This window comes from Chionomys nivalis, chromosome 4 (genome assembly GCF_950005125.1).
Source record: "Chionomys nivalis chromosome 4, mChiNiv1.1, whole genome shotgun sequence".
Classification (NCBI taxonomy): domain Eukaryota; kingdom Metazoa; phylum Chordata; class Mammalia; order Rodentia; family Cricetidae; genus Chionomys; species Chionomys nivalis.
Window position 1 is genome coordinate 20,420,240 of NC_080089.1, and position 13,863 is coordinate 20,434,102.

At 46.1% G+C, this 13,863-nt stretch overlaps 1 protein-coding gene across 2 annotated transcripts in view; it reads right to left on the minus strand.

Moving 5' to 3' along the window:
• Positions 1-13,863, minus strand: part of Dnmt1 (DNA methyltransferase 1) — a 46,189-nt gene that overhangs the window by 25,533 nt on the left and 6,793 nt on the right. For both annotated transcript variants that reach the window (XM_057766741.1, XM_057766740.1), the window contains exons 2-9: positions 10,197-10,233; positions 9,451-9,558; positions 9,156-9,360; positions 8,236-8,311; positions 5,642-5,714; positions 4,314-4,345; positions 3,870-3,948; positions 1,807-1,844 (exon numbers count right to left, since the gene is read on the minus strand). In XM_057766741.1, coding sequence (XP_057622724.1) covers positions 1,807-1,844; positions 3,870-3,948; positions 4,314-4,345; positions 5,642-5,714; positions 8,236-8,311; positions 9,156-9,360; positions 9,451-9,558; positions 10,197-10,233 — 648 coding nt within the window. The remainder of the gene's footprint in view (positions 1-1,806; positions 1,845-3,869; positions 3,949-4,313; positions 4,346-5,641; positions 5,715-8,235; positions 8,312-9,155; positions 9,361-9,450; positions 9,559-10,196; positions 10,234-13,863) is intronic.

Genomic DNA, 13,863 nt, shown 5'->3' on the forward strand with positions numbered 1-13,863 from the left:
GCCCTGTGAACACTGCTGAGATCAAAGAACTTGGAGCATGGTCAGCATCAGCAAGCACAAAAGGCTGGCCTCAGAGTCCAACTGTTACCTTACTCTTCAGTAGCAACCCCGCCCTCAGGTCAGATATTTTGCTGTCCTCTGGACCTGGGACTTCAATATTTGCATCGCTCAAGTGGGTATTAACAGAAGCTTTAAAAACAAAAACAAGATCTAATCTACATGGGAAGTAGAAAAAGACAAGATCTCCTGAGTAAATTGGGAGCATGGGACCTTGGGAGAGGGTTGAAGGGGAGGGGAGAGACAGGGAGGGGAGCAAAGAAAAATGTAGAGCTCAATAAAAATGAAAAAAATTCATAAACACAAAAAATTAAAAATTGAATTAAAAAAACAGAAAAAAAAAAAAAACCCTATCTCTGAGGTTGGGAAAATAGCTCAGATATGGACTAGAGTTCAATTGCCCAATACACTACGTAAACACTGGCTGTGTAGGACCCATGGTTTTAGCGTTTAGAACGCTGTCGCGGGGAAGCCCCAGAGCAAGTTGGCTCATTAAGGTTAGTCCTACCAGTGACCCCTAGACTCAATCAAGAGCTCCTGTCTGAATGAACAGGTGCAATAAGGAAGACGCTTATGTTGGCCTCTGGCTACATTTCATGTGTCAAAGAAAAAGGATTACCTCTATTTGGATCTAGTGGAACCGGCTTGCAATCCCTGCATTACAGATGCTGAGGCAGGAGGATCAAGTCTGGGCCAGCCTGGGATACACAGGAGAGCCTATCTATTAAAAACATCCAAACAAATTCACAACAAACAAATACGAAAAGACCAGCACTACTCGCCTGTGCCTATCCACTACCACAATATGCTCAGGTGACAATTAAGTCAGTCCACTGTCCCCGCCAGGATCAGCGGCCAGCTAGCAAGCCTCCAGTGAGCTCAATGAATGCTTAGCTTTAAGCTGCTGAGCTTTGGGACTATCAGCCAGCACTCTGAGTACGAGCTAACTTATATAACCACTCAGTGTGACCACGGAGGCAAGACCTATGTCAGTTTTGCTAGGGTAGTCAGACTTTTTGTTGTTGAGACATGGAGTCTATGTAGTTCTGGCTGACCTGAAACTTGCAGAGATCCACTTCTGTCTCTGAGTGCTACAATGAAAGGCATGTACCACATGCTCCAATTTCTCTTTTTTTTTTTTTCTCTTTTTTTTTGAGACAGTGTCTCACTCTGTAGCTCAGGATGGCCTCGAATTCATGGCAACCTTCCTGCCTTAGCTTCCAGTCTCCCAAGATGAGATTACAGATGTGTCCCACTATGCCCAGCTTCATTTAACTTTAGTTATCTGTATAATGTGAGTGTAAACACATATATGGAAGTCAGAAGACAACTTTCAGGAGTGGGTCTCTTTCTATTGTGTGGGTTCCAGGGACTGAACTCAATTGTCAGACATATTACAAGCACTTAGCCAGATGAGCCACCTTACTGTGCCTCCGTCTGTTTTTCAGCTATTAGTATCTTAGGCATGTGGGTATTTTGTCAACATGTATCTGAGGCCAGAAGAGGGTGTCTGATCCTCTGGAATCTGGAGTTAAAAGGCAGTTGTTAGCTTCCATGTGGTTATCAGGAACAGAAGAGTAGCTAGTGTTCTTAATGGCGGAGTCCTCTCTCCACCGACCTTGTTCTGGCTTGTCTCAGAACTTCCCACAGACCACCAAATACAACAGTGCTCAGCACCAGCCCCTCACTTGCAGCTGTGATAATACAGCTGAGCATCATTAAGGGCAGAGGCATGCCAGCTGCACTTACAGTTCTCTGGTTTGACGCCGGAGTCTCCTGTCAGGTTCCTAAAAGAGAATAAAAGAGTTAATAAAAAAGCCAGTCTGGTCTACAAACTGAGTTCCGGTCAGCCAGATATACAGGATACACAGTGTTACACTGGCACCACCACCACGAAAAATGCCCATTCCCCAAGCTATGGAATTAACACACCTGCAGTCATCCTAGCGGACTCCAGTTAGTGAAGTTGGTAAGATGAACACTTACCAAGACCACTGTCTAGGGCGGCTCTCCCTGGAGTCCAGACCACACTTAAGACTTGTCTTACTCTGTGACTGAGGAGTCATACCCAGGCTCTAAAGTGGTGTTTTTCTCTCAACCCCCCTCACATTAATCCCACATTAAAGTATCTTTATAAAACCTCAATTCTGCTTCCTTAAAAACAAGACTGCACTCATGCTCTCCCCTGAAAAAGTAAAAAAAAATAAATAAATAAAAGTCCAGCTGGGTGTCAGTGGCACATGCCTTTAATCCTAGCACTCGGGAGGCAGAGGCAGATCTCTGAGTTCAAGCCCAGACTGGTCTACAGAGCTAGTTCCAGGACAGCTAAGGCTGTACAGAGAAATCCTGCCTCAAAAAAACCAAAGTAAAATAAAGCAAGAAACAATTGTCTTTTACTTTGGTGGAGTCAGCAGACAGCGAAGACATTCTGATGAGACAAACCCTGGAGGGGAGGGAAGAAAAACTAAAGCAAATCCTGGACTGGGGAGGTGCTGCGGTGCGCGCGTGCGCACACACACACACAAAAGTAAATATTTTTACAAGGCTAAGGAAATATCTCAGCAACTAGAAGGCCTGTCACCCAGGCCTAATGACCCGAGTTGGAGTTCTCTGAACACAAGAAAGCCAAACCCAGGGCCAGTGAGATGGCTCAGTGCTAAGAGCACTTGCTGTCTTGCTTGATGACCCAAGTTTGTTATCTGGGTCCCACATGAAAGAGAATTAACGCATACAAGTTGTCTTTTGATTTTTGATATTCACATGATGTGTGGACCCACAAACACAATAAACAAGTGTAAAAAATTAATTTTTTTGGTTTTGTTTTTTGCTTTTTTGAGATAGTGTCATATAGCCCACGCTGGCCTTGAACTTACCATGTAACAAAGAATGACCTCTACTTCTCAAGTACTAAAGAGTATAATTGTGCCTGGAAATTTTCTGTTATTCTTGGGAATGATGAAACCCAAGGCTGCATGCAGGCCAGGCAAGTACTCCAACTAAGCTATATCCCCAGTCTTACCCATGTCTTACTGTTAAGCAAAGGGTATGTGCAGCTCAGACCCTTCACCACTATTTCCTCCCAGAGCTGGCTGGATGGAAAGAAGGGTCTCATTCCAGCCAGGGGGCAATGTGGATAGGCTTTCTTTTTGTTTGAGACTGAAGGATTGATGGAGGAAAGTCACTGGTTAATAAAGAAACTGCCTTGGCCCATTTGATAGGCCAGCCCTTAGGTGGGTGGAGTAGACAGAACAGAATGCTGGGAGGAAGTGAGGCAGACGCCATGCCTCTCCTCTCCAGGGCAGACACGATGAAGCTCCAGCCCAAGATGGACGTACACTAGAATCTTCTTGGTAAGACACCATCTCGTGGTGCTACACAGATTATTAGAGATGGGTTAATCAAGATGTGAGAATTAACAATTAAGAGGCTGGAACTAATGGGCCAAGCAGTGTTTTTTAAACAGAATACAATTTGTGTGTTATTTCGGGTGTAAAGCTAGCCGTGCGGGAGCCGGGCAGGACAAAAAGCAGGCCTGCCTGCAGCTCCTTCTACAAAGGATGAACCCAGAACCTCAAGCATGCTATGCCAAAACTCTGCCACTGAACCAGGACCCAGCCCAGGAGGGCGGCTTTGTATCTGGATGGTGCTATGGAACCTCCAGCATTTCCTATTGCTCAAAAAGGAGACCTCCACAGAGACTCAGTCAAGGCTTCCTACATCAGCTGGAATTCATTGTTGCTCTCCCCCACTCCACCTCATTCCAGAAACCATAGCGACATGCTCAGGGAAAGAAGGTGGTAAAGGGGCTTTACCTGGTCACCTTGCTTTTCCCGACACGTGGGTGTTCCTGGTGTTACACTTTCCGGTTCCACTACAGAAACTCCAGCACCACTGTCAGGCAAAGTAGACTATTATATAGGCAGGAACCAAGCAGCTCAGTCTCCAGAAGCAGATTCATGAGCCCAGCTTCCTACACCAAGAGTAGTGGCCACCCCAGGACAGCTGACAGTCGAGTGTTGTTTCGCCACTGAATACTGAGGGAGACCTTTCAACTCAGGTCTCACGCGAGGAGACCTCAACTCCTTCTGGGATGAGGGAGAATCCCACATGAATTAAAAGATTAATACTTTTGTTTCCAAATTCAGCATCCTTAACAGGATTATACTTGCCAAGGAAACTTACTACAGAACTCTAGCTTTCAGAAAATAATTTCTATAATTGAGACAAATCAAAGAGGAGATCATAAGGATGCTTACCGCTCTGTGCTTGTAACTCTGCGTCTCTTATCCTGGGCAGAGGGAAGAATAGAAATTAAGACAATGTTGGTTTGAAAAGTAGATCGGGGTTGGAGATTCAGCTCAAAAAAAAAAAACAACCCCAAACAAACAAACAGATCAACCCCCAACCACAGTTAAACAGAGTGGGTAGACGGGTAGAGCCAGGTATGCTAGCCCACACCTATAACCCAGCACTCAGGCAATTGAGGCAGGGCAATCACCATAAGATCAAGGCCAACCTCAGCTAGTTTCAAGGTAGCCTGGATTATCCAGTGATGTCCTGTCTCAAAAGAGCAGGATGCAGGACTGGAGAGATGGCTCAGCGGTTAAGAGCATTGCCTGCTCTTCCAAAGGTCCTGAGTTCAATTCCCAGCAACCACATGGTGGCTCACAACCATCTGTAATGAGATCTGGTGCCCTCTTCTGGCCTGTGGGTAAACATGTAGACAACACTCTGTATATATAAAAAAATAAATATTGGCCGGGGGATGGTGGCGCACGCCTTTAATCCCAGCACTCGGGAGGCAGAGGCAGGCGGATCTCTGTGAGTTCGAGACCAGCCTGGTCTACAGAGCTAGTTCCAGGATAGGCTCCAAAACCACAGAGAAACCCTGTCTCGAAAAACAAAAACAAAAAACAAAAAACAAAACAAAACAAAAAAAAAGAGCAGGATGCATGGAGAGATGGCTCACTCACTAAGAGTGCACTCTGTTCTTCTAGAGGACCAGAATTCACTTCCCAGGACCCATGTCTGTGGTTCCCCACCCCAGGAACTAGCTCCAGGGACCTGGCATGTCTGGCTTCCTTGGGCACCTGCATGCATGTACACATACCCACACTCAAGAACCACAAACATACACATAAAAATCCCAACCATCTGGGATAGTGGTGCAAATATGTCATCCTAGCACTTGGGAGGTGGAGACAGGAAGACTTCAAGTCCAGGCTCAAGTACACACAGTTCAAGCCTACCCCGGGCTATACAATACTGTCTCAATATATTTGTGTATATCAAACACAGGGATCCTGTGTATAGTTGAGTAGTGCAGTGCTTACATGGGTGAAGCCCTAGGTTTGAATCCAACATTGAAAAAAATAGAACTGCCTCCCGATGCCTTCAGACCAGAGCCACAGCATCAGCTGTTACAGGACTCCAGTCTGCTGGGCGCTAGCACAAGAGCACACTGCAGCAGCAGCCCTGTCCCACAAGCACTGAACACCCCTACTACAAGGAATCTGTTTAGACAGACCAGCTTTTGCCAACAACACATCCAAGTTAAATGTCCAGAGTCAACAGGATGGCCCACCTGGTCTCTCTCCTCTGCAACTGACTCCTCTAGGATTCTCTTCTCGGATTCTTCCTTGGGTTTCTGTTTAGTGCTGTCACATGGTAAGGAGACGTTAGTTCTGAGACACACACACACACACACACACACACACACAAACCCAGCCATCCAGTGGCCTTCAATAACTTTTCTTTTACAAAAGAACCTCTTGAAGGCACAGTTTGTCTTCCCCGCCAGGAGGGGCCCATCTTTCCAGGACTGAAGAGTTTCTTTTAAAATTACTTGTATGACTTGAAGTTGTGTGCATGTACTCTTGGAGGTTAGGAGAGTGTCAGGTACTCTGGAGCTGAAGTTACAGGTGGTTGTGAACACACCAGTGCTCAACATCCATATATTTGCTTAAAATCTTTTCATTTCATGTGTACAAATGCTTTGCCTGCATTTTTTTTTTTTTTTTAAAGACAGGGTTTCACTAGGTTACTTTGGAGCCTGTCCTAGAACTAGCTCTTGTAGACCAGGCTGGTCTCGAACTCAGAGAGCCACCTGCCTCTGCCTCCTGAGTGCTGGGATTAAAGGTGTGCGCCACCACCACCTGGCTGCTTTGTCTGCATTTGTGTCTGTGCACCACACTGGGTAGTGCCTGTAGAAGAACGGAGAGGGTGCTGGATCCCCTGGAACTGGAATTACCAAAGGTTGTGAGCTGGGTGCTGGGCCCTGAACCCTGATCCTCTGCAAGAGAATCAGATGCTCTTAAGTACTGAGCCATCTCTCCAGCCCCACACACGTATTCATATGCATTTATAGCATATATATGTTATATGCATGCATTTCTGCAATGTGATTACCCATTTTGGATTGGGTAAAGCTGTCCTGCTTTTTGTGAGAGTCTCTCACTGATCATAGAGCTCACCAGCTTAACTGGACTATCTGGACAGCCCTCTATCAGGGCCCAGAACTGTCTCCGCCCTCTCCGTGCTTAGACCTCGCTTTTAACATGGTGTTGGGGATCTGAAAACAGGTTCTTGTGCTTGCAGAGCAAGCAAGCACTTTGCCTGCTAGATCTATCTCCAGCTTTATACTTAAAATTTTTTAGCGTGTATGAGTGTTTTGCTTGCATGTATGTCTGTGTACTATGTGTGCCTGGTACTTGCAGAAGCCAGAAGAGGATATCAGATCCCTGAGTTAAAGATGGTTATGAACCACCATGTAGGTGCTAGAAATTAAAACCAGATCTTCTGGAAAAGCAGTTGCTCAGCTTTGTATTTTTTGAGGCTGATTCAAAGGACAGTCACCTTTGTCAAAAGTCTGTGGTGGCGGCACACGCCTTTAATTCTAGCACTCAGGAGGCAGAGGCAGGCAGATATCTGTGAATTCAAGGCCAGCCTGGTCTACAAGAGCTAGTTCCAGGACAGCTACAGCTAGAGAAACCCTGTCTCAAAAAAAACAAAAGAAGCCATTGTTGTCTAGACCCATTGCTCTGAGACTTACAAAGTAGAAGGCAAAATTCTAATGTTTCAGAGAAACACTGTATGCTGTAGAGATAGTTCAGCAATTAAGACCACCCAGTGCTCCTGAAGGCTTGAGTTTAACCTAGGCCCTGGCTGTCCAGTTGGGTGATCATGTTGAAGAAAGGCATACACATAACATACATACACTGTGAATGTACACAAGGTATGTATGAAGCTGGAGGGATGGCACCTGCTCCTCTTACAGAGAACCTGGGTTCAGGGCCCAGCACCCAGTGGCTCAGAACAATTAGCAACTCCAGTTCCAGGGGATCAGCACCCTTTCCTGACTTCTGCAGGCACTACACAATGTGGTACACAGATACACATGCAAAATACTCGCATACATAAAATTAAATCTTAAAAACAAAACCGTAACAAAACATGGATATGTCTATATAAATATGTCCATATGAAGCTGGTTGGTACAACTTTGTGAGGGTTCCAGTACTGAAAAACAAAAAGTTCATAAAAGTCATGGAAACAGTATTATGCTTTATTTTCCTATTAACGGGTGATGAGTATGAGGGTTCTTCGTTGTTTTGTTCTTTAACTTTTATGTGTATGGACGCTTTGTCTACACGTATCTGTGCACCACATGCTTGCAGTGCGTAAGAAGGCTGGAAGAGGACATCGTACTGCCAGGACTGGAGTTACAGACGACCGTGGACTATCACGTGGTGGAGGAAATCAAATCTAGGTCCTCCACAAAAGCAGCCAGTGCTCTTATCTGCTAAACCATCTCTCCAGCACTGAGCACTAAGGGTTCTTATACTATAACTAGAGTTTTATGTATGCTTTAAGTTTTCTCAAAAAGTGAAAAAAGACGAAGTGTTTACAAGCAATGTTTGACAATGTCTATAGAACAAAACCTGCAAAACAGATAATATATGTAGGGCTGCAGCTCAGTGGGAAATCCTCTGCCAGAAACCCCTATGGGGGTAGGGGCATGGCTCAGTGCTTCCTAATGTGAACCAGACCCTGGATTCTATCCTCAGTACTAAAAGGTTTAAAAAAAAAAAAAGGAAATGAATTATGAAAGCCATTCATATTTTTCGAAAATTACCAGACTCCAAGAAGTGGCTGATTGCCCCGGCATTACATACTCACCCTGTCATGAAGTGAGATGTGATGGTGGTCTGCCTAGTGATTCTTCTCACAGGCATGGAGCTGGACGAAGCTTCAGCTGTTTAAAAACAAGCAAACAAGAAAAAGGACATGGCATTCTTCAATGAGAACAAATAACTACAGAAGCCAAGGGCTGCACGAATATACACTTCTTGGCTTTCAATCTATACTAAATTGCGTACCAGCTTGCACATGTCAACAGACAGTCCCTTAGAGCTGCCATTGTCCAGTATCTGACGATAGCATACAACCCAGGGAAAGGAAGCCCAGAATCCAAGAATGATTTATGGTGACCAAGCACCATGTCAAACCATTATAAACATAAAATCCCTAAACTGAAACTCATGCGGGGTCCATCTATGAGAGTCTAAGGTCGGTAGAAGTGCACAGAAAATAAACCAGAGGCTCGGTGCAGCTCCGTGACAAAGAACCTATACAGCATGCACATTGCTCTGGGCTCCATCAACACCACCACCATCCCCCCCACCAAAAGAGAACAGAACAGCTGGGGCTTGCTAGATGTGCCCTTCCCTAGCACACTGCAGGTCTTAGGTTTCATCCCTGGCACTGCAAAAGAGACAGAGACAGACAGGACAAACATAAGGGAAGGAAAGTTAAAAAACTTAACCAGAGAATAAGGGTGCAGCTGAATGTCAGCATGCTCTCAAGTGTTCACAGGGCCTTAGGCTTCCTTCTCAGCGCCAGAAACTAACAGAAACAACTAAAATGCAAGCATGCGGTGCATGCGCATAGGCTCAAGATGGAAACACCCCAGCACTCAGGAGGCCGAAGTAGGAGGGCAGAGTTTACAGTCAGCCTACACTATAGACAGGCACGGTCACAAAACAGCCAGAAACCCAAAATAAGCAAAACAACTAAGCCACTATGCCACGTGTCCTTACAACTGGCCTCACTGTCCCACTTGCTTCTCCTGGGTGTCCGAGGCTTGGGCTTGGAGGATTGTTTTGAATCTGCCATTTCTGCTTTCCGGCTTGGCCGGCTCCCGTTGGCTGGACAATCGTTGGCTTTCCGAGTGAGAGAGTGAGTTCCGTTCTCCAAGGACAAATCTTTATTTAAAAGGGATTTCACTTTAGCCAGGTAGCCCTCCTACAACAGCAAAGAAATATTTAGTAGGAAGACATCACGGTGAGACAAACAGGAGCCTCTGCCTCCCTAAAAACTGGGAAACAAACCTACCTCAGACAATTCTTCTTTATGTAATTTGGTTTCCAAGTCATATAACTGGCTCTTTATTTCTGTTTGCAGGAATTCATGCAACAGGTTCAATTTCTCTTTCACACACTCCTGTGGAAGGACACAGCTGAGGAACCCCCAGTCTCCCAAGACAGCAATTAACAAACTCATAGATAAGCCGCACCTGGCCATCCCAATGGCTGGGTGCTGACAGCGCCTGGCTCAGCCAAAAAAAATATCACGCTAGGCATAGTGTAGGATGCCTGAGATCTCAACACTCGGGAAGCTTAAACAAGGAGGGTTGCCAGTTTAATTTGAGGTCAGTTTAACTATCTACTAAGTTCAGGGTCAGCCCAAGCTATGGATCAAAACCCTGCCTCAGAAATGAACTAGGGTCTGGGGCAATAACTTGGTCATGAAAGCACTTGTCATGCAAGCACGAAGACCAGAGATCAGATCTCCTGTACCGGCATAAAAGCTTGGCAGAATCCAGTACTCAGTAGGCAGGAAGGGGATTCTTAGGCCAAGCTTGGCTACTTAAGACTGGTCGAACCATGAGTTCCAGATTCAGTGAGTCTTCACCTTAGCAAATAAAGTGGACAGTGATAAAGAAAAACATCTGACATCAACCTCTGGTCTCTACATGCACATGCATGCACCTGACTGCATATAGGCAACCCACATATATGCGAACACATGCACAGGCACACATACATATACAAGTGAATATTTGAAGGAAGAGCAATTACCTTTTCTGTTAAACCATCTCTTTCCAAGTCTTTGAGCCTGAGTAAAGAAAATGATACAAAAATAAAATAAGCAACTTCGTTTACCTCTGAGAAGAAGGGGCAGGAGGAGCAAGAACTCAAAGTCATCTTCAGCTATACATTGTGAGTTTGAGGCTAGCTTGGACTACAGGAAACCCTGTCTCAAAGTAGAGGGGCAGAAAGTACTAGAAAGCAAATTGGGAACAGGCCATAGTCAGGATCTTTCTTGGATGACCTACAACTGTTTTCCCAGCTGGGTCTGCCACAGCATGAATGATGTCGGCATGGGTCATGGCTGCACTGTGAGGACCAGCCAGGGATAAAATGGGGAAAATGAGGTGTCTAGGGCATCAGGCACGCCCACGTACAGAGGCGCTGGAGATGAAATCTGATAGGTCAGATGGTGAGCTGAGAATGCAGCTCAGGTGGCCTTGGATTTCATCCCTAGCACCACGGGGATGGGGGTACGGACGACACGACAACAAAGCAAGCCAAGATCTCAAAGAGCTCAACCTCCAGAATGTGTACCTAAGTTTGGAAGTAAAGAATTCTCTTGGACTTGTCTGAGAGACTTGTCAGATTACTGATTTTACCTTACCTCTCTGGTCAGGGACCACTAGACGGAGGAAAAGCCACAGATGTGGTAGCCTGTGACCAAGCTTGGGGACAGTGGAGGGTGAACAGGTCTAACCGCCATGGACAGGAGCCAGGCCTGTGCCAACTCTGCCCCATTCCAACAGCCCTGAAGTCTGGGTGCTCAGTTTTCGGTAGCTAGAGGATAGATTCAGTATTCCCAGCGGCTGCTGGACCAGAGGCACCGTGGTTACTCCAGCTACTGGCAGACCCTACTTTGTTCTTGGTTAGAGGCTGGGTAAGTGAACTAATACCAGCAAAGGGGTTTTCCCTTAGAAAAGGTGTTCGATACCATGCCAACGATACTTCCAGTTACAGTCAACTACAGTACAACAGGGACTCTGGCTCTGGGGAGCTGGGGTCTTGAGAATGCTTGTCCAATATGCAAACTCTGGGTTCCACCCCGCACCCAGTAACCCAGGATGATGGTGCGTATCTGTGAGCCCAGCTCTTAGGACGTGGGGAGGAGGTTCGGGAGTTCAAGGCCAGCCTAGGCTCCAGGAAACTAAAGAAAACGGCTCTGGAATGGCTGTTTTTCCAAAGCTCAGACTGGCGTGTGGCAGAGTGCTGCCTAACACATAAAAAGCCCCGAGTTCTACTACAGCACCCAAAGAAAAACAAAATTCCCTCCAGGCTCAGAGTCCCACACGGACAAAAGTCATCCCATCCTACAGTCACTTGGCCCAAGGCAAGACTCAAAGGCAGCTGCACAGGTGGACGTTTATAGCCAGAGGCATAAACACAGCTGCTACAGCAGTGAGTGCATGTGACTGTTGCTTTGGTGCCCCACCAGATGCTGGGATGGAACCCAGCACGAGATCTACCGCGAATCACACTCCCTCAAAATGAAGCCAGGACACAGCGGCTGTGGCCAACTCAACAGTCCTAGATCTGAGATTCTACCAGGTAAGACTCAATCAAGCTTGATGGTTCAGGCCTGGAATCCTAGCACACAGGATGGAAGAGTTCATAGGATCAAGTTCAAGGCTCCCCTGTGCTACAAAAAGCAGTAGGTTTCAAAAAGAATGAGAAAGTCCAAGTGGAGAACTTGAAACCTCCTTCACCCCATGTTGACCTGACAGGCTATGATCCATTCCTAACTACTTCCAAGAGTTTAGCCACCTAGGGAAGATAAAATACACATAAACCTTTGAAAAAGTAGGCAGACATAGCCAGGAACAGCAGTACTGAAGTGCAATCCCAACACTTCAGAGGTAGAGGTAGGAGGATGGCAAGTTCCAGGACAGCCTGGATTTTAAGGCTCCATTCTGTCTCAGACATAAGGTAAGGCCCCAGTGGAAGGTTCAGTGGATAAAGGCACTTTCTGCAAGTCTGACCGAAGTTTGACTCCTCCAAGTGGAAGGAGAGAACCAACTCCTGAAATTGTCCTGACCTCCACTTACATTCCCCATACAAGTCACACACAATAAACCTAATTAAAAAAAAAATCTAATATAGCCAGGCAGTGGTGGCACACACCTTTAATTCCAGCACTCAGGAGGCAGAGGCAGGTGGACCTGTGAGTTCTAGCAGAGGAAGTCTCCTGAGAAGAGTCCCAGCAGGACAGCTGCTTCAGGGGATACCCAAGAAACAGCCATTAACAGTGCCAGACAGAAAGTCCGGAGAGGACCCAACAACGAAAGCTTAGCAGCATACCATTAGAAGAGCCATGGAAAGACAGGACAACATTGGAACCACGATTTTAGAAAAAAAAAAAAAATCAGTCCAACAGAAACATGAACTACATAGGAGTTTGCAAAGGTTATTTCAACATCCTAAACCAGAAATGCTGGTCTGAGATACAATTTGGCAGCAGAGTAGAGCCTACAGAACAGGCCCAAAGTTCTAGAACCCCACTTTTTCTGTCTGTTGCTGGGGATGAAAACCAGGGCCTTGAAATGTGCTAAAGACATAATTCTCCCACTGAGCTATACCCCCATAGCCTCTGGCTAAGCAGATGGGGTGAAGCCATCTGATGATAGATAGCATCTTGGGTAGCAAAATGATGTCCCTCTCACAAGATGCTGCTGCCCTGACCCCAGGACCTGTGACTCTTATGTGGCAAGAGCAACTCTGAAAATGTGACTAAGATGCTCGAGCTTCAGATGGGAAGATGGGAAGCTTATCAGGGACAGTCAGCATGGGCTTACTCTAAACTCCCTCAGCACAGAGCTTTCCACATGGCCCAAGAGGTTGACTTGGGGGGTGGGGCTGGGATGGGAGTCAACAGTTTCAGAAGCTGGAGACAGGCTTCAGTTTAGCACACCTGTAATTTCAGCACGCAAAAGGTCCAGGCAGGAACATCACAATGTCCAGGTACCCCCAGCTACATCACAAGTCTGGAGCAGGCTGGTGAGATGACTTAGCAAGGACCCAAGTTAGGGGCCCAGAACCCATGTAAAAAAACTGATGAAGCCGGGCGGTGGTGGCGCACGCCTTTAATCCCAGCACTCAGAGGCAGAGGCAGGAGGATCTCTATGAGTTCGAGACCAGCCTGGTCTACAAAAGCTAGTTCCAGGACAGGCTCCAAAACCACAGAGAAACCCTGTCTTGAAAAAGAAAAAAAAAAAAAACTGTAATGAGAAAAACAACACTAGATCACCAAATCTAGTCAAAGGTGAGCTTTAGGCTCAGTGAAAGACCTGTCTCAGCAGGGTGGAGACAATTTTGAAAAGACAACCAACAGTGACCTCTGGCCTGCCACACAAGCCTGAAATCTTAAGTTTGATCCCCAGAATTCACACAGAGGTGGAGAGAGCATCAATGCTAACAACCTGACCTCTGCCTTTCATGTACATACCAAGACAGCATAGCACCCCCAGACTCACTATTGTAACTGTAACTTCAAGTTTTTCTAAATCACAAATAAAAATTAAGATAGTCCTGGGATGTCTATACCGGTACAGCTGCATTCATACACACACACACACACACACACACACACACAATAAAGAGAACTAGCCAGGTGTAACAGTACCTGTTACAGTAAGCACAAGGTTGCAGTAGGAAAACTGAG